General features: G+C 34.3%; 1 protein-coding gene across 2 annotated transcripts; it reads left to right on the top strand.

The window, feature by feature from the left end:
• The first annotated feature begins 257 nt into the window (after positions 1–257).
• Positions 258–18,181, top strand: odad3 (outer dynein arm docking complex subunit 3). Of its 2 annotated transcripts, NM_001077369.2 has the most exon segments (13): positions 258–438; positions 828–940; positions 1,025–1,102; positions 6,129–6,308; positions 6,514–6,615; positions 7,460–7,585; positions 7,694–7,816; positions 9,352–9,498; positions 9,589–9,749; positions 11,889–12,045; positions 13,801–13,950; positions 14,089–14,173; positions 17,940–18,181. In NM_001077369.2, coding segments are annotated over 13 exon segments (1,638 nt in total). In that variant the 5' UTR covers positions 258–353; the 3' UTR covers positions 18,071–18,181.
• The last annotated feature ends 4,145 nt before the right edge of the window (positions 18,182–22,326 follow it).

The raw sequence follows: 22,326 nt of genomic DNA, 5'->3' as shown, positions 1-22,326 counted from the left end.
ACTGAATTATTTTATTCTCCTGCTGACAGTGTTTCTGTTTGATACTGTGGTATTTGCTCACAGTAATGACAACTTTTTTATGTATTTGATATGTTTTTGATGTTTCTGAAGTGTTATTACATCAAGGCTGAAGCAAAGCCGTTATATTAAGTGTAAATAATTCAATGATGTGAAATAAATATTAACCTGGCCAAGCACGTGGTATTGCTTTCCGCAATGGTACGTAACTGAATATTCATGAGTCAACTTGGTTGAGTTGCTTGGCAACCAGTTAAAGACGCACAGGATACGGTTGTGGCTCGGCTGCAGAGGAGACGAAAATTCAACTTTAAACCTCAACATATTCATATATAATGCCCGGCACGTCGGTCTCTGGTGGCCTTAAGGTCCCTATTCATGATAAAATTTCGGAGCTCCAAAGAAAAATCCAACTTCTTGGTAAGTTCTGCTAAAACTGTTTACTTAAAACCTTGTAAATATTCAGGAGGTAACGTTAACGTACAATTGACTTTCTGCCGTCTTATTATTATTTAATTATTACCTTTTACTTTATTCTCGAATAATTCATTGTTATAACGTTATTACATTAAATTATTCGAGAATATGTAACAAGAATTATTCGAGAATATGTAAAGTTAATGAAAAGCAAACTGGCTGCTGTAACGATAACGTTAGTTTGCTGTTTAAAGCAAGCATATCAATTTCAAACCAACGTTATAGTCAAAAATAAAAAAAAACGTTAAACTGTAATGTTATTTAAATATTAAATGGCATTACACTAGCTTTTTAAATTGTTATTGCTAATGAATTGCTATTCTGTCCACTAGAGGGAGACAGAAGCGCGTATTTCGAAAGCTCTCAGTCTGCCATTAAGAAGAACAGAGAGAGCATCCTGCAGCTGAGACAAGAAAACAAAAACCTGCACAAGAAACTGGCTGAGGTCAGACATTATGAATCTTAAAAATATATATAATTTAAAGTATAGGTTGAGCATGGTTTGACAGTTTTTTTTTATGTTGTCCAGAGCGATGAACAAGTTATCAAGGATGTTTTTCAAGGCCATGGTGTGGAGAAAGCACCATTCAGGAACATGCCTGTGAAGGTATTATTGTTATGATCAGATCACGTGATTGAAAATTTATTATAAACACATCACTAGTAGGCCCACCATATTATATATAATATATATACAACTGTCTACTGTTCTGTAGACAGCTGAAAAAAAAAAACTTAAAGGGACTAATAATTTTGACCTTAAAATGGGTTTTTAAAAAAATCATAAGTGCTTTTATTCTTGCCGAAATAAAACAAATAAGGCTTTCTATTAAATAATAAATATTATCAGACATGCTGTGAAAATTTCCTTGCTCTGATAAGCATATTTAGGAAAAATTTAAAAAAGAAAAAAAAATCAAAGGCGGGCTAATAATTCTGACTTCAACTGTATATATATATATATATATATATATATATATATATATATATATATATATATATATATATATATATATATATATATATATATATATATATATATATATACTGTATATGTATATATATATATATATATATATATATATATATATATATATATATATATATATATATATATATATATATACTGTATATGTATATATATATATATATATATATATATATATATATATATATATATATATATATATATATATATATATATATATATATATATATATATATATATATATATATGAGCAATTCCATGAAAATGTCAACCTTATCATGAAAAAATAAACTTTTGACCAAAATAACAAAACCTATTTAAATTTGCTCATTAAGGTCTATATTTAATTGTAATGATGTGCTCTTGTTAAATTTTTAATGAAATTGGTTTGTTTATCCATGAAATATGAGGATTGTGCCAATGGTAAATTTCATTATAATCCAACCACATTTCGTGCTTTAGAATAAGGGATTAAAGACTCCCCTTTTCCATGTTTTATGTTAACAGTAATCATTCTGCAGAAGGATTGGAGTCTGTAGTATAAATAATTACCCTTACTTTTTCATAACATTACTGCCCTTTTGATTTATGAGCTACATATTTAAGACATCACGCAGCTTCGGTCACGTGTCACGTCCGTAACGATTTAATGAAAAAGTTTATACTGTGGAATAAATATTATAACAAATAAAATGAAACTTTGTATACAAAGCCAAAATATGTCCATACTAATTATGATCGCCAATTCATCTCAGGTCTTTGCTCTAAACAACCACGATTTTGCGTTACGGACGTGACCATTTTTGAACTCCTTATTAATATAAGCCAATGACTAGCGCATATTTGTTCATTATGATGCTGCATTACAATTACTGACTTACATTACATAACATCCATATGTTATATCAAGAACTGAACATTTCATTTAACTATAAACCACTTTAGTAACATTTCAGAAATAAATGTTTAATAAGAAAACAACATTTTACATATTGCCATAATGACTTAACCTATTTCCTCCGTCTTACTTGCGGTTCATGTGCGCACGCGCTGCCTATAGTGAAAGATAATGACAATGAACCATAAGGCTTTGAACCTATACATTTTGTAAAGTATAGGCTAAGCATATAACAATTTTGTTATTTACATGTGATACTGCATTAATTTGCATACATGTTTTATAAGCTGTAAAATGAAAGCATCAGTTTGGTGCGAAGTTATAAAATATTTGTCTTTGTTTGATTTGTAGATTAGGCTATTTAAAATGTATATAATAACTATTAATAGCTGTTTTTTCCAAATGGAAAAAAGGGTGGTTTGTTGATTGTAGTCTGCACTAAATCATGAAATATGCCTAGTTGAGTTTATGACGCGGCTCCAGGCAGCACAGACGACCAGGATCAGCGCTGGTTCGTCAACTCCTGTGTCAAACTGTGGCCAGAATATCCTTCTTTCATTTTCCTTTTTTGGCAAAAAACATATGTAAGCACGTGTGTTTGCACGTGTTACTGTCATGCGAGTTAACAAATATGTGTTGCTCATAAAAGCCGATCACAACGAACGCGCTTCTTCATTCCAGAGACGTGAGGCGCTCCGCAATGCATTTTATGTTGACAAGAAGAAAAGGAGCACGGTGCTCTTTTGAATGTCACTATAGATAACAACTGAATCAGCTGGTCTATTGTGCGCGAGTGTTGCTGTCAATGTTTTCATAATTTAAATTTTTAAATAACATTATGAAATTCAAGATTTGTAAAGTCATACAACTTTGGATGACTTAAAACAACGACCACAAGTCTCTCCGTCATCAAAAAGTTCGCCGTAGTCATCTTGACACTGCTGTCACCTCCAAGGAAACCCCGCCTCTGCTTTCGTTTGATTGAAGAATGAAAGACGCCACTGAGGTAACATGCTTTTCTTCTGGAGCGCACAAAGCGCGCAATGACAAAACGCGAGGCGTGCAAGGCGCATAATCAATAACCTCCATGCATTTGGTCTTTTCCCACTGCTCAAAATGCGCACGCCGCGGGTCAGGCCACAGCGGAGTTTTCGTTTCATGCAGAGCATAAATATGTTTTTTATTTCATTAATTAAATAACTATTTATAAAGATAAATTATCAAAGCGACACAATTCATTTTCCAAGCCCTTTATCCAAAATCTAAGCACTTTCAAAGCTTGAAAATTGGCTATAGCCTACATTAAAATTGAAACATTTTCAAAGATTTCCAGCACCCGGCAAATGCGCTTGAGTGCTTATTAAAATTATTTTAATAAGAATAAGAATAAAATCTTGATATTGATCTAAGCTTTAACTACATTATAAGAGTAATAAATTTGTTAGAAAATCGATAGGACCTGCAGCTGTAAATATTTAATTCAATATTTTACACAATCGGTTATGAACTATAGCCTAAAAATATAAACATTATAGTCATCCATCGTACATGCCTACAACCAATGACTATTTTTCTGCTTGTTTAACATAGCCTACACAAAACCTTTCTTAAGTTATAAAGTTTTCTCTCTCACCCTGGTGCGTATGAACTTTTTGCAACCTGTCCTGAAGTGACTGCCGACGAGAAAAAGAAAGCAAGCGCGAGTGGAGAAATTAAATTATTTATTCCATCAACTAACACGTTAACTAGAATAAACTAAAATAAACTTTGTCAAATATAATATTCTCCACGTAGACAAGGTCTTGCGCAACAGTCGGGCAATGATTTAATTCAAGTTTGTCTGAAACACTAACTTTAGGAGCCTGCTAAACATAGGCCCATTATAGCTGATTATGTTTATTATAAATTCTATATTATTCAGAGTATAAAAGCAACATGTTAGCATGCAACATTGTTACCGAATTGAGTTTTGAACATTCGAACGTGCGTTAACCTTTAACAACACACATGCCATAATACGAATTAAATATAACAAGGTGATATCTATTTAAGTTTGATTAATTGTGCAACCTTACCATTCAGATGTCTCAGAGGTTAAAGTTTATTGGTTTACACACCCAACAGATATCCACAAATAGGTCTTTGGTCAAGTTTTGAAAGCATTTATCTGATTTTCATAATGTGTCAACTGTGAATTTCAGAGCAGTCACGTCCGTAACGAAGACAAGTCACGTCCGTAACGATAGTTTTTCCTCATTAATGCAAAAATGAAAAACTAAATAAAATTAATTATATATGTCCCATGCAGAGCCAACCCTTATCCTTTTGACTGTTATATATTTTTTTGGCTTCTGCATTTTCATTCACAGAATTTTCACAAAGTATGTCAACTCACAAAACTCATGTCTTTTTTTTGTCACGTCCGTAACGCATTCATTTTGCCGTCATTTTAAATATAAAACACCTGCATAGACTGATATTTTTTGATGCCTGAACTCCATGGTTAAGGGGTAAGAAAAATATAAACATATATTTCAATATACTGTTAACATATACCTTCTCTGAGAATATACGTTTCATTTTTTTACTGCAAATGTCACGTCCATAACGCTGGAATCAGCCATATATATATATATATATATATATATATATATATATATATATATATATATATATATATATATATAATAGCACTGTCGTCTCACAGCAAGAAGGTTGCTTAATCAAGCCTTAGCTGGGCAGTTGGCATTTCTGTGTGGAGTTTGCATGTTCTCCCTGCATTCGCGTGGGTGTCCTCTGGGTGCTCCGGTTTCCCCCACAGTCCAAGGAAATGCAGAATTGGGTAGGCTAAATTGTCCGTAGTGTGAATGAGTGTGTGTGGATGTTTCCCAGAGATGGGTTACAGCTGGAAGTGCATCTGCTGTGTAAAACATATGCTGGATAAGTTGGCGGTTCATTCCGCTGTGGCGACCTAAGATTAATAAAGGCACTAAGCCGAAAAGAAAATAGATGAATGAATGAACATATATTAATTTAAGGTATATCGTAAACTAATATGCAAATGTTTATATGATTTATTTGAAATACAGGGTGTAAAGTAATATTTTTAGTTTTTTGGTAGATATATTTTATGAGAAACTTGTTTTGTTTACTAAAAAATAGTAGATCTAACTGGATTTACATTTTAAAGAAAAATGTTCTTTAAATGTAAAGAAAAATGTAAATATTTACATTCTTTAAATTAAAAATATATAATTTTTTATGTCGTTTTCAGTTACGACACTCCCAAAATCATTTAGATTTTTAAATAAATTGCCAAAAAAGGTTCACAGATTGTGTCAGACCCTGAACATCATCTTTTTGTAAAGTAGATTATATACCTGTAGGTTAACTCTGTATAAATATAGTCCACGATAGCCAAACTCTCAAAAAATTTTAATTGTAATCTAATAACACACCCCTTTTAAATCTGGAATGGTCAATATTGTATTAACTTGAATTGAATTAAAAGTGAAGTTAAACATTTTTCATGAAATAAGTATGTAAATGTAATACACAACTATGACAAATTTATATATAACATTGACTTGCGGATGCTTTTTTAACAGTATCTTTATTTCAGTTACTCATTATAAAATTAAACTTTTTTCTGTTTCAGTCATTTCTGGTTCTAACTAAGCAAACTGTTTGTGATTACTGAATCACATGGATTTAAATTGCAGTTGACAGACATTTTTTGTCATGCAGGCAGCTCGGACAGTGCTGGAGAAGCAGGTGCGTGATAAAATGAAGAAGTTGAATGCTATGAAACACGCCACTCAGAAACAGAGGCAGCGTTTAGAGGACCTGAAGCTGCAGTACCAGAGCATGAAGCCACACAACAAAAGCCCTCTGCCTGACACCCAGAAACAGGAGGACGAGGAAAAGGTAGAACTTTTTTTTTATGGGCATATCGGATAAACACTGGTGAATCAGAAGTGGGTCTCTGCCTTTTAGATTCTCATCTTAATCCTCCTAAATGTATCTTTGGCTCTTTTGTGTCATGATTTGACCTACGTGGACTGTTTAAACTCTATGCAAGCAAAATAAAGAAGAATGAACTTGTGTGTTTTTTTTTTTTTTTTTTGTAAAGAAATTGCGTATTCTTGAGAACCGTTTGGAGAAAACGCAGCTGAAATGCCATGAAGCGGAGCACATAATGCGAGGATACCTGAAACTGAAGGAACATCTGCAGGTATCACAGCAAATTCACATACACACAGTAAATCCAAAGAGCTGTGTATAATAAAACTGCACATTTTGACTGCCACATAATAGAATCTTGAAAACAATGGTTCAGTGTATATTAAACAGGGTTCATCGCTAGGGATTTTTTTCTACTGGCCCGATCGGGCAAGTGGTTCAGATTTTTACTTGCCCTGCCAACATTTTCTCTGGCCCCTCCAAAAAAAGAAGTTAGCCATTTAGTTATTCAGCATAACTTTTCTTTAAATACAACTGACAATTTAAAAATGATTTAATTTAAATACAATACTGATTAGATTAATTAAAGTGAATTGTTTAATGTGTGGTTTAGTTTAACTATTTAGTTGACAATTTTATGTTTTTTATTTGTTTAAAATCCACCAAAATTCCTAATTTTATAAGCCGGCTCATTACATCAGTCTATAATACTGTCAGTATTTTTATTATTCATTTATTTGTCAATCTTAATTTAAAATGCATTTCACTTCTTGTTCTTGCTTGATCCATCAACATAATAATCATATTAGCCGCACAAATCGCGCTTAATGGGCAAACAAGTTCTGAAACAAACGTTTGGGCATGAAAGCTCGCAATTGACAAACAATCGCAGCCAAATTAAACTTTAGTGACAAAGCAGCACTGGCCCCTATCGGGCCAGTAACCATTCTGTATACTGTCCCGAGCGTCTTGCACACTGGCCCCTTATTGTTGAGCCCTGTTAAACTATTAGGTAGTTTTCATCATTGATAATAATACCAAATCTGCATATTAGAATGATTGGATGGTAGTGTATGATATTGTAAATGAGCATCATTTATGATTTGTTTCTTCAGGAAGAGAGTCTTACATTTCAGCCACAGCTAGACAGGATGGAGACAGAGATTCACAGACAGACACAAGTGTTTAAAGACCTGCAGGTCATGAACAGTGACGCTCATCTGTCTAAGGATGCTGCCAAGGTAAAGACATGTTTAATGAATTATTAAAAAATGTAATGAGATAATGAAGTAAGCACATTTTTAAGTGTGGCAATGTAAATGCTTAGAGTAATGTTTGTGTGTCTCTAGGCTGAGCTGCAGCTTCAGGAGGAGCAGGTGTACAGAGAGCGCAAAGAGAGAGAGAAAATCCTCTCCCGCTACAAAAAGCAGACGGTGGAGAGAATGAATCAGGCAGAGAGAATGAAGAGAAGAGTAAGAATCATTCACAACACACCTGCTGCAATTAAAACTCAAAACACAACAGTGTTGGTTAAAATAGGCAATTAATTTAGTTAAAAGTAGATACACTACTAATCAAAGGTTTGGAATGTTTACATTTTTAAATGTCTGTTATTCTCAATATTTATTTAATTCAAAATATATATTAAAAATAACTGTATAATATATATATATATATATATATATATATATATATATATATATATATATATATATATATATATATATATAGTAATTTAAAATAATTTATTCTTGTTATGGCAAAGCTGAATATGAGAAGTAGTTACTCCATTCTTCAGATGTCATTCTATAATGTTCAAGTAACATTTTGGATTATTTAATTTTACTGCCTAATATTTTAGCACTCACAGCAAGAAGGTCGCAGGTTCAAGTCCCCACTGGGCCAGTTGGAATTTCTGTTTGGAGTTTGCATGTTGTCCCCATGTTTGCGTGTTCCTGCAGGTGATCCGCTTGCCCCCACAATCCAAAGACCTACGCTATAGGTGAATTGAATAAACTAAATTGGCTGTAGTGTATGAGTGTGTGTGAATGAGTGTGTATGGGTGTTTTCCAATACTGGGTTGCGGCTGGAAGGGCATCCGCTGCTTACAACATATGCTGGAATAGTTGGTGGTTCATTCCGCTGTGGCAACCTCTAAAAAAGAGACTAAGCCGAAGGAAAATGATTGAATGAACATTTTGGTTTAGACATTATTTTCAAATGTGAGGGATAATTAAGAAAAACAAATTAATAATTAAGTTTACTAAGCCACATGAAGTTGACAAAGGCAGAAAGATATTTAAAATTTTACCACAAAATATTCAAATTTTCATTAAATATTGATCATTGATTTCAGTTTATTAAAGAATCCTGAAAGAACACATCAGTTTCCACAAATTTCATACAGTAAAAACACGCGCTTTCTTCATGGCTAATAAGCTCCAAAATTAACGTTCAGTTACTCCGTTTCAAATCAGTAGACCGGAAAAACAGTTTAAAAATGAATCATTCTAAAACTTAACAAATATTAAGTATTAGAAACAACTTTTATTGTGTGTATCTTTCTGTATGTTTCCACTTAAAATTTCTTAGATCATTCATACCATCAATTATTCATTCATTCATTCATTCAGTCTGATTTATCAGAGGTTGCCATATGAACCACCAACTATTCCAGCATTGTTTTTACGCAGAGGATGCCCTTCCAGCCACAACTCAGTACTGGGAAACACACATACACTTTCACATTCACACAGTCATACACTACAGCCGATTTTGTTTACCAAATTCACCTATAGCGCATGCCTTTGGACTGTGGGGGAAACCGGAACACCCAGAGTAAACCCACATGAACAGGGAGAACATGCAAACTCCATACACAAGTGGCAATTGGTCCAGCCGGGGTTCGGACCAGCAAGCTTCATGCTGTGAGGTGACAGTGCCAAAGTGTTTTAGTATGGTTTTGTTTAGTATATCTCTTTTCTTCTTCTGCATGTCTCTTATCCAGCCTCAATGGGCCACCATGCACCCCGATGAGCTGAGCAGCGAGGCCCAGCGCAGCGCCATCATAGTAGGAGAAGAAGCAGAAACCACATCTACGTTTGAAGAAGCTTTCCAGCGCATCAAAGAAGCCACTGGAGTCACAGACTCACAGGTGAGGACAGTGTATATATATTTCAGTGCATATAGACTACTTCTTTATGTTCAGGTTAGGATTGTTTATTCATGGTGTCTCTTATAATAGGAAATAGTGGACAGGTTTGTCTCTCAGGGAGAAACTCATGGTCATTTGGAGAAGATGAAAGCAGAAAACGAGAGAATGCTGCAGGAACTGAAAGAAGAGAGAAACACACTACAGACTCAGCTTCAGGATATGAAATACTCACGAGAGACGGAACTCTCAAGGTGAGAGCTGAAAACTACAATATCTTTTCAGCATCGATATCACAATGTGATCATTTGCAATAGACAAATCGCAGGATTTGTATTGTAATTTATCATTTGCATGTGTTTTTGCGGCCTGTGACTGAATGAGAATTTTAAAAGCATTCATGCATAAGACATTGTACCGTTAGTAACATTAATAACCATTATTCATTCATTTTCCTTCAGCTTAGTCCCTTTATTTATCAGGGGTCGCCACAGTGGAATGAACCGCCAACATATTCAATTAAATTCAATTCACCTTATGAATATAAGCGCTTTTACAATGTAGATTGTGTTAAAGCAGCTTCACATAAAAGATCATAGTAAATTGAAACAGTGTCAGTTCAATTTTCAGAGTTTAAGTTCAGTCCAGCTTAGTTCAGTGTGGTTTAATAATCACTACTGAGAGTCCAAACACTGAAGAGCAAATCCCTCGATGCGTAGCTCTACAGATCCCGAACCATGCAAGCTAGTGGCGACAGCGGCAAAGAAAAAAAAAACTTCACCAATTGGCAAAAGTGAAGAAAAAAAAACTCGAGAGAAACCAGACTCAATTGGGCACGGCCATTTCCATTTTTCCGCTGGCCAAACGTCTTGTGCAGAGCTGCAGTTTCAGCGGCGGAGGCTGGAAGCTGGCCTCAGCGAAGACTTGTCTGTCTCTGGAGCGTCACAGGAATCAGTCTCACGCTCTCCACTCCTCCATGACCACCACAGCAGCTGCTCAGGATACGGCCTGATCCAGGATATGGAAACCTTGGGATCCATGTTACCAGCATATGTTTGACACAGCGGATGCCCTTCCAGCTGCAACCTTGTACTGGGAAACATCCATATACTCTCACATTCACATACATTCACATACATTATCACACAGCACCTTAGATGATAACTGTCATAGTAGTTTGTGCTGTTGTTTAGCCATGACGCAGAAATAGAAGCCGTTTCTAAAATAAAAGCTTCACTCATAGCCATTATGGGCGGTTAGAACAAAAACTACTTTTAACGTGGAAAAATTCGAGTAGCATCAGTGTTACCATCACTACCGTTTACACCTGCATACCTGGTATTAATATGCATTTTCGTTATTCTGTTTACTAGAGAACACAGAATTGTAAACATGATCTGAAATGGTTTGTGCAAGTAGTTAAAAACAAATTTGATTAGTTTGTTTTTGCAGTGTATCTTAAAACACAAATTACGATATAAATTTTACTTGTCATCTTTGCTCTTTTCATCCGCTTGCTCTCTGCTTTCACAGAAGCTGTGTAGTGTGGGTTTGTTTATTCAGTAGCACAAAAGTCATGTAAAATGTAATGGCATAAGAGGTGATGGTCTCATTTAAATCCAAAAGCGAGTCACAATAACATATTTGAACGCCTGTTTATAGCAAGTAAAATAAAATTGTGTCTCTGCTAGTCATGTGGGGTCAAAAATCGGGAAAACCCATGCAAGGTGGAAGCGGGACCTTAGGCCATGTGTCCACCAAAGCAAGTGTATTTTTGGGGGGTTTTAATGAGCTGTGTGCAGGTTACAGTGCAGCCTAGATAGAATTTAAAGGAACACTAAATTAAAACTAATGCACTACTATATATTTTTACGTTACACCATTACATTTGGCTAACATACTTAAAAGGATAGTTCACACCAAAATGAAAGTTATGTCATCATTTGTAACTTGTTTCAATACTTTTCAATGAGTTTCAATAAGTTTCTTTCTTCTGTTGAACAAATGAAGATATTTTGAAGAATGCTGAAAACCTGTAACCATTGACTTCCATACGATTTGTTTTTTCTACTATGGAAGTCAATGGTTAAAGATTTTCAGCTTTCTTCAAAATATCTTTGATTGTGTTAAAATAAAGGAACATGTGAATGTTTATAACCATTAAGGGAAAGTAAATAGTAAAATAAGAATTTTTTTGGGTGAACTGTACCTTTAAGAAACCTCAAGCATGGACTTATGAACTCACAGCTGGTGCAACCCTTACCTTGTGTTTTCAGCTGTGCAAGAACGCTTCAGTAGACATGCAACCTTAGTGGTGACATTTTCTGAAAGGCATTATATAATACAATTATTCTCATTGGTGAGCTTTGTAATTCTCTTGTTTCGTTGTTCAGCGCGGAGCAGATGCTGCAGGAGTGTGAGCTTCGTCTACAGCAGGAGCAGCAGCGTCGTGATGCAGCTAAAGATCATCTGGACAGACTCACACACATACTAAACACTGTCAGAGCAGGAGTGCAGCAGCTCAGCGACAAACTACAGCACATCCCATCGGTACTAATCAGTCCAGCCAAACACATCAAACATGCTCCACAAAACATGCCCCTTTATAACCCTGGCTAATAATAGACATGTTTTCTACAAATAGGCTTCTAGGAACTTCAGCCTTCCTGAAGCTTCAAGAGGTCATGGGTTTTCTTGCCTGAAATCTTTTCAAAATGATAAAGCGATAGATCACCCAAAAAAGAAAGTTCTGTCATTATTTACTCACCTTTCATTTGGTTAAAACTATTTGGGTGTTTTTCTTATGCAGAATGCACAGGAAGATATCTTCTTATGTGTTCAACAAGAAAAAAAAACAAATGACCAAAGGGTTTTGTCAATTTTAATATCTGAAAATGTACTTTCCCTTAAAGGTTTATTGCACCAATAAAACTTTCAATTGTTTGTAATTTATTTGACCTTTTTCTCCCTCTCCCTGACCCTTAAAATAAGCATTTTTTGTAGTACATTTAAGACATATATGTAAAAACCCTCTGTTGTGTTGACTAATCTATACTCATCAGCCACTTTTTTAGGTACATCTGCCCACCTGCTCGTTAATGCAACTTTCTAAACAGACAAACACATGGCAGCAGCTCAATGCATTTAGGCATGTAGACATGGTCAAGACAACCTTCGGTAGATCAAACTGAGCATCAGAATGGGGAAGAAAGGTGATTTAAGTGACTTTGAACATGGCATGGTTGTTGGTGCTAGACGGGCTGGTCTGAGTATTTCAGAAACTGCTGATCTACTTGGAGTTTCTTGCACAACCATCTCTAGGGTTTACAGAGAATGGTCTGAAAAAGAGAAAATATCCAGTGAGCGGCAGTTCTGTGGGCGCAAATGCCTTGTTGATGCCAGAGGTCAGAGGAGAATGGCCAGACTGGTTCGAGCTGATAGGCAACAGTAACTCAAATAACCACTTGTTACAACTGAGGTATGCAGAAGAGCATCTCTAAATGCATGACACGTCAAACCTTGAGGCTGATGGACTACTGCAGCAGAAGACCACACTGGGTGTCACTGGTCAGATAAGAACAGGAAACTGAGGCTATAATTCGCTCACCAAAATTGAAGAATAGAAGATTATAAAAACGCTGCCTGATCTGATGAGTCTCTATTTCTGCTGCGACATTCAGATGGTAGGCTCAGAATTTGGTGTCAACAACATGAGAGCATGGATCCATCCTGCCTTGTATCAGTAGTTTAGGCTGGTGGTGGTAGTGTAATGGTGTGAGGGATATTTTCTTGGCACACTTTGGGCCCATTAGTACAAACTGAGCATCGTGTAAACGCCACAGCCTACCTGAGTATGTTGCTAACCATGTCCATCACTTCATGACCACTGTGTACCCATCTTCTGATAGCTACCTCCAGCAGGATTACATGCCATGTCATAAAGCGTGAATCCTCTCAGACTGGTTTCTTGAACATGACTATGAGTTCACTGTACTCAAATGGTCTCCACAGTCACCAGATCTCAATCCAACAGAGCACCTTTGGGATGTGGGGGAACTGGAGATTCGCATCATAGTTCTACAGCCGACAAATCTGCAGCAACTGCATGATGCTATCATGTCAATATGGACCAACATTTCTGATGAATATTTGCAATACCTTGTAGAACCTATGTCACAAAGGATTAAGGCAGTTCTGAAGGCAAAAGCGGGTCCAACCCGGTACTAGTAAGGTGTACCTAATAAAGTGGCCGGCGAGTGTATTTGTAAACCCTGTAATATAAATATTTTTCTGTGTCTCTGGCAGATGAAGGGTCCGGAACCCCAGCTGTCTCCAGACTCAGACGAGCACATACTGGAGCTGATGTCTGAGGCTGAGGAGAAACTCATGCTGCTGAAAGAGGAACTGCAGGGCAATGATCTGGCAACCATCATGAAGGAGATGGAGGAGGAAGAGGTTAGGGACGCCATTAGTGTTTTTATATTTTGGCCTTATGAAGAGTTTTGTTTAATTTAAGAACATGTGCTATCTTTGTTTGGTTTTATTTAAAGCTGTAAAATAGCCCTTGCTCATATTTTTTCTGCTTCCCTGCAGTTCCATGCCACTATAGCGAGAAAAATACCCCAGTACAACACTCGCATTCAGCTGCATGAGGCCCACAAACAGGATCCTTTTGACGGTGAGACACTCCTTCCACATGAAATCACATATCTGTTACATAACATGAGATGCCTAATACAAAGTCATAGTTATGATTTAAAAAGTACAAATTTTGAAATACTAAGTTATAAAATTCAGATTAAAAGTACAGCATGAGCTAAGCTGAAAATATCAGAATCTAAATAATAAAAACTAATTAAATGCTGAAAATGATTACAAAGGCAGAAAGCTTATATTTATTGCAGTGCTTAGACATAACTTTGACTCATAATATCATATTTTTATCACATGATCACATATTATTTTATCTCAATGATTTCTTCCAAATCTAGTTTTTTAATTGATATTAATTATTTTTGGAGGCATGAAGTGTCAAATGTATTTTGAATGGGGATACATACTGTATACTTGCCATATAAAGCCCATATATACAGTTGAAGTCAGAATTATTAGCCCCCTTGAATTATTAGACCGCTTGTTTATTTTTTCCCCAATTTCTGTTTAACAGAGAGCAGATTTTTTCAACACATTTCTAAACATAATAGTTTTGATAACTCATTTATAATAATGGATTTGTTTTATCTTTACCATCATGACAGTAAATAATATTTTACTAGATATTATTCAAGACACTTCTATACAGCTTAAAGTGACATTTAAAGGCTTAACTAGGTTAATTAGGTTAACTAGGCAGGTTAGGGTAATTAGGCAAGTTATTGGATAACGATGGTTTGTTCTGTAGACTATCGAAAAAAATATATAGCTTAAAGGGGCTAATAATTTTGTCCCTAAAATTAAAAGCTGCTTTTATTCTAGCCGAAATAAAACAAATAAGACTTTCTCCAGAAGAAAAAAAATATTATCAGACATACTGTGAAAATTGCCTTGCTCTGTTAAACATCATTTGGGAAATATTTAAAAAAGAAGAAAAAAAATCGAAGGGGGCTAATAATTCTGACTTCAACTGTATGTGGCAATTGAAAGTTTATCAACCTCTGACAATATCTGTGAAAATGTGAAAATCTTTTTATATAAATGCATGCTATTTTTTATTTAGTACCATTCATTTTACATAAAATATATCTGCATATAGTAAAAAAAACAACCTAAATTTATTAATTAACCCATGCAAAACTTTGTGAACCCTTGATTTGTGGATGATCTATGACTGTTTTTTTTTTTTTTTTGCTTTGTTATGGTTATTCATGAGTCCCTTATTTGTTCAACAGCTTTCGAAGCATTATGGTTTTAATAGCTAATTTCTAATAACTGATTTATTTTATCTTTGCCATGATGACTAAATAATACTTGACTAGATATTTTAAAGACACTTCTATACAGCTTAAAGTGACATTTAAAGGCTTAACTAGGTTAATTAGGTTAACTAGGCAGGGTAATTAGGCAAGTTATTGCATAATGATGGTTTGTTCTGTAGACTATCGAAAAAAAATAGCTATACATCATATTATATAGCTATAATAATTTTGTCTTTAAAACAGTGTTCAAAAAATTTAAAACTGATTTAATTCTAGCTGAATTAAAAACAAATAAGACTTTCTCCAGAAGAAAAAAATATTATCAGACATACTGTGAAAATGTCCTTGCTCTGTTAAACATCATTTGGGAAATATTTAAAAAAAGAAAAGGGGGGCTAATAATTCTGACTTCAACTCTATATATAATAATCTAAATAAAAATGATTACAAAGAGCAGTGTTCTGGATTGATAAATTAAAATCAGTAACACCAAAAGGGTTACATTTCTTTAATGTATTATCGTTTATTTAAAGCAGGGGTCACCAATCTAGGTCCTGGAGGGCCGGTGTCCCTGCAGGGTTTAACTCCAACTTGCCTCAACACACCTGCCTGGGTGTTTCAAGTATACCTAGTAAGACCTTGATTAGCTTGTTCAGGTGTGTTTGATTAGGGTTGGAGCGAAAATCTGCAGGACACCAGCCCTCCAGGAACAAGTTTGGTGACCACTGATTTAAAGCATTGTGAATCATGGATTTTGAGTGAATAATGAAACAAATAATGATATAAAAATGTATTTTTAATGTTTTGGATTGTCGGAATTTCATTGTATCAGTTGATGAATACATGAAATGTATTAATGATGATAAATGAAATGGCTTTTTCCTGTACAATGGAGATAATGTTTTTACAGGTGAAGGAAATAATTCTAGTGTTGTTAGCTACATTGAAACAAAAATGAGATTGTTTTTAACTATTGAATAGTCGTCTAACTAATGATGTAAAGTGATTGACTGGAATAATAGAGTGAAGCGAGAAGATTGTGCCACACACTCAGGAAGCCATTTTGCTGAAACGATTGTGTTTTGTATCTCCTTAGAATGTAAAATAAATTTATATAAAGTAATTATTTATCAGGTGGGAATCATGACCTTCTGAATTCTATATAATATAATATAATATAATATAATAAAATATAATATAATATAACATAACATAACATAACATAACATAACATAACATAACATAACATAAAATAATATAATATAATATAATATAATATAATATAATATTAGATAATATAATATAACATAATATAATATAAAATAATCTAATATAATTTAATATAATATAATATAATATAATATAATATAATATAACATAACATAACATAACATAACATAACATAACATAACATAACATAACATAACATAAAACAATATAATATAATATAATATAAAATAACATAACATAACATAAAATAATATAATATAATATAATATAAAATAATATAATATAAAATAATATAATATAAAATAAAATAATATAATATAATATAATATAATATAATATAATATAATATAATATAATATAATATAATATAATATAAAATAATATAAAATAATATAATATAATATAATATAATATAATATAAAATAATATAAAATAATATAAAATAATATAATATAATATAATGTAAAATAATATAATATAATATAATATAAAATAATATAATATAAAATAATATAATATAATGTAAAATAATATAATATAATATAATATAATATAATATAATATAATATAATATAATATAATATAATATAATATAATATAATATAATATAATATGGCGACACAGTGGAGCAGTAGGTAGTGCTGTCACCTCACAGCAAGAAGGTCGCTGGTTCGAACCTTGGCTGGCTCAGTTGGCGTTTCTGTGTGGAGTTTGCATGTTCTCCCCATGTTCATGTGGGTTTCCTCCGGGTGCTCTGGTTTTCCCCACAGTCCAAAGACATGCGGTACAGGTGAATTGGGTAGGCTAAATGTCCATAGTGTATGAGTGTGTATGGATGTTTCCCAGAGATGGGTTGCAGCTGGAAGGGCATCCGCTGCGTTAAACATGTGCTGGATAAGTTGACGGTTCATTCTGCTGTGGTGACCCCTGATTAATAAAGGGACTAAGCCGAAAAGAAAATGAATGAATGAATGAATAATATAATATGAGTGTACAGTATGTATATACTGTGGATCTATATTGGAGGGAAGTGAAGTGAGTAGTGGGTATTTTTTGCTTCCAGCGCCCGTGGAACAATTAGGGGTAAGGTGTCTCGCTCAAGGGCACCTCAGCTAGGTATCAAATGTGGTAAGAGTGTGCTTTATTCACTCCCCCTATTTTCCTTGACGAGGAATTGAACCTGCAACCTGTCTAATTACAAGTCTAATTCCCTAACCACAACTGCCCCATAATATACCAGAACTGACATATTTATTAGAAAAAAGGTATCACACACCTGCATGTGTTTTCTGTCAACAGATGAGGAGGACAGCGGCGATGATGAGGGCGATATCATCACCCGATTCAGCCTGAAGCATCAGTCGCAGGCAATCATTGACGCAAATACCAAGAGGAAGACTCGCATCAAAAAGAGGAAGGGTAAACTCTGATCTGATCCAGCCCCATGATGAGGGTTCGTCAGCATCTGATCCACTTTAAAACATAATCATTCTAGAATTCTGGACATTCATGCTTAAGAAAAATAAAGAGATTGAACATGATGTAGTTTGATTTCAAGAGACAGTTATTTTGTGCACATGATTATTTGCATGTCAGACGACTCGTCAGTCTAATGTGACACCTGTTGAAGATTTTCTTCTCACATGACACCTGTGATGAAGATGAGGCAGAGATACCGTCACAGCACAGAATCTGAAATATGTGCACGTGTACACTGTCAGTCATAATGTCAAAAACAAAAATGTAAAGTATTACCCATATAGAACTTTACATACATGGCAGTAAATGCAAATTTCATATATGACATACAAGTTCTCAAGCATACAATATCTGTCACGTATACAACATTCATTAATTTTCTTTTGGCTTAGTCCCTTTATTCATCAGTGGTCGCCACAGTGGAATGAACCACTTATCTAGCATATGTTTTAAATACTGGATGCCCTTCCAGCTGCAAGTTTTATTCAATGGTGATGATAATAAGAAATGTTTAATAAGGTTTAAATTAGCTTATTTGAATAATTACTAAAGGACCATGTGACACCGGAGATTAAATTAATGCTGAACAATGGGTTCTATGCACAGCTAGGGTTTTGCACCCAATGATGAACTTCCGGTGACTACCTTCAATATTATAAGGTTCCTCATACAGTGTTGATGTTGTAATGTAATTTAAATAGGATCAGTTAAATAGACTTAAGCATCCATTTGGTTGTTAAAGTGAAAAAAGAGATGAAAAACTTTAAAAGCAGGCGCTGTCATTAGCAGCAAGCTAGCGCAAAACTCCATTAAAAATACTGCCGTGACATGAATTGCCATATTTTAAAGACATGGTTGGACAAATTAATACAAAAAAAATACAAATTAATGCAGTGTTTCTTGTTTGCATATAAATTCTGGACCATTACATTTTTTAATTCACTAATGTTGATCCTGGACCATCAAAATATAAATTCACTAATGTTGATCCTGGACCATCAATATATAAATTCACTAATGTTGATCCTGGACCACCAATATATAAATTCACTAATGTTGATCCTGGACCATCAATATATAAATTCACTAATGTTGATCCTGGACCATCAATATATAAATTCACTAATGTTGATCCTGGACCACCAATATATAAATTCACTAATGTTGATCCTGGACCACCAATATATAAATTCACTAATGTTGATCCTGGACCATCAATTTATAAATTCACTAATGTTGATCCTGGACCACCAATATATAAATTCACTAATGTTGATCCTGGACGATCAATATACAAATTCATTAATGTTGATCCTGGACCATCAATATATAAATTCACTAATGTTGATCCTGGACCATCAATATATAAATTCACTAATGTTGATCCTGGACCATCAATTTATAAATTCACTAATGTTGATCCTGGACCATCAATATATAAATTCACACATGTTGATCCTGGACCATCAATATATAAATTCACTAATGTTGATCCTGGACCATCAATATATAAATTCACACATGTTGATCCTGGACCATCAATATATAAATTCACACATGTTGATCCTGGACCATCAAAATATAAATTCACTACTGTTGATCCTGGACCATCAAAATATAAATTCACTACTGTTGATCCTGGACCATCAATATATAAATTCACTAATGTTGATCCTGGACCATCAATATATAAATTCACTAATGTTGATCCTGGACCATCAATATATAAATTCACTAATGTTGATCCTGGACCATCAATATATAAATTCACTAATGTTGATCCTGGACCATCAATATATAAATTCACTAATGTTGATCCTGGACCATCAATATATAAATTCACTAATGTTGATCCTGGACCATCAATATATAAATTCACTAATGCTGATCTTGGACCATCAATTTATAAATTCACACATGTTGATCCTGGACCATCAATTTATACATTCAGTAATGTTGATCCTGGACCATCAATATATAAATTCACTAATGTTGATCCTGGACCCTCAATATATAAATTCACTACTGTTGATCCTGGACCATCAATATATAAATTCACTAATGTTGATCCTGGACCCTCAATATATAAATTCACTAATGTTGATCCTGGACCATCAATTTATAAATTCACTAATGTTGATCCTGGACCATCAATATATAAATTCACTAATGTTGATCCTGGACCATCAATATATAAATTCACTAATGTTGATCCTGGACCATCAATATATAAATTCACTAATGTTGATCCTGGACCATCAATATATAAATTCACTAATGTTGATCCTGGACCATCAATATATAAATTCACTAATGTTGATCCTGGACCATCAATATATAAATTCACTAATGTTGATCCTGGACCATCAATATATAAATTCACTAATGTTGATCCTGGACCATCAATTTATAAATTCACTAATATTGATCCTGGACCATCAATATATAAATTCACACATGTTGATCCTGGACCATCAACATATAAATTCACACATGTTGCTCCTGGACCATCAATGAATTTATGTGAATTTATATGTTGATCAATATATAAATTCACTAATGTTGATCCTGGACCATCAATATATAAATACACTAATGTTGATCCTGGACCACCAATATACAAATTCACTAATGTTGATCCTGGACCATCAAATTTATAAATTCTCTATTGTACATTATATTTACATAACAACATAGTGTGACTTTGAAATGGTTTGCATACATGCCTAAACACCCTGTAATTTTCATGTCAGGCCAGTTAGAAAAAATGCACTTGCACAAGGACAGTGCTGCTTTTTAGTCAAGTTTGTAAAGAACCTGCATACCTACACACATAATTTGCTACACACACAATGTCAGTACATTTTTAAGTTAAAACTAGATGATTCCAATATAATTTTAACTGCTTTCAAAAATTTGTGTTTTCATGGCACTGTGATGTGTAAATGAACTGTCAAACAGCATAAAAGGTTTAATGTTTAGTAAAATTGTCATGTAAACAGCCCCAAATCTCTGCCATGTGTTTTCATAACAGAAATATTCAGGGAATTCATCCTTTATTGCCATAACATTTTTTTCTTTCTCATATAAACACATGCTTTATGAGAACTAATTCATAACCAAGCTCAATCACAGACTATATTACTACTGTAGTATGAATGGGATTCTTATAAAGAGATAGCTTACCCAAAAATACAAATTTACTGACCCTCAAGTGGTTAAAAAAAAAATTTGAGTTTTTTTCTTCTGCTGAACACTAAAGAATAGATCTAAAAACCTGTAACCATTGACTTTAAAAACAAATGCAATTGAAGTCAATGGTTACACGTTTCCAGCATTCTTCAAAGTATCTTCTTTTGTATTCAACAGAAGAAATGAAATCAAACGAGTTTGGAACAAGTGAGTAAATGACAGAATTGACATTTTTGTGTGAACTGTCCCTTTAATACTGCTTCTAGATATTAAGCAGAATGGCATTTCCATGTACAGGTGTGCTTGTCCTATTTTTTGTCCTTCCTGACTTTGTTATATAAGAGTCTGGTGGAGGCGCTGGAGCTGATCTGAGCTGTGCATCAGGGTGTGAGAGCAATCCTTCAGGCCTCACTACCATTGACCGAGGCATGTGCTTACAGATAATAAACTTATAATCTAAGATAGCTTTCTGTGCATGCAATGCTTTGTCATTATAGGTTATAGGTCTCAAACTTGATTCCTGGACGGTCGCAGCACTGCACAGTTTTTGTCCAACCTTAATCAAACACAGCTCATCCAACTAATCAATGTGTTCAAGACTACTAGAAACTATTGTTGTGAGTTGGAGGTGGTAGGAGATAAACTATGCAGAGTGCGGCTCTTCAGGAGTTGAGTTTGAGACCATTGCTTTAAGCTAATTAACAGTATTCTTTCATTCATTTTCGGCTTAGTCCCTTTAATAATCAGGGGTTGCCACAGTGGAATGAACCGCCAACTTTTCCAGCATCTGTTTTACGCAGCGGATGCCCTTCCAGCTGCAACCCATCTCTGGGAAACACCCATACACACTCAATCACACACAAATGGACATTTTAGCTTACCCAATTCACCTGTTCCACATGTCTTTAGACTTGTGGGGGAAACCGGAGCACCCAAAGGAAACCCACACGAACACGGGGAGAAGATGCAAACTCCACACAGGAATGCCAACTGACCCAGCCGAGGCTCGAACCAA

The sequence above is a fragment of the Danio rerio genome, chromosome 6, assembly GCF_049306965.1.
Source record: "Danio rerio strain Tuebingen ecotype United States chromosome 6, GRCz12tu, whole genome shotgun sequence".
NCBI classification, from domain to species: Eukaryota; Metazoa; Chordata; class Actinopteri; order Cypriniformes; family Danionidae; genus Danio; species Danio rerio.
Note: the sequence above shows the minus strand (reverse complement) of the source record. Positions and strands in the feature narration are given on the sequence as shown.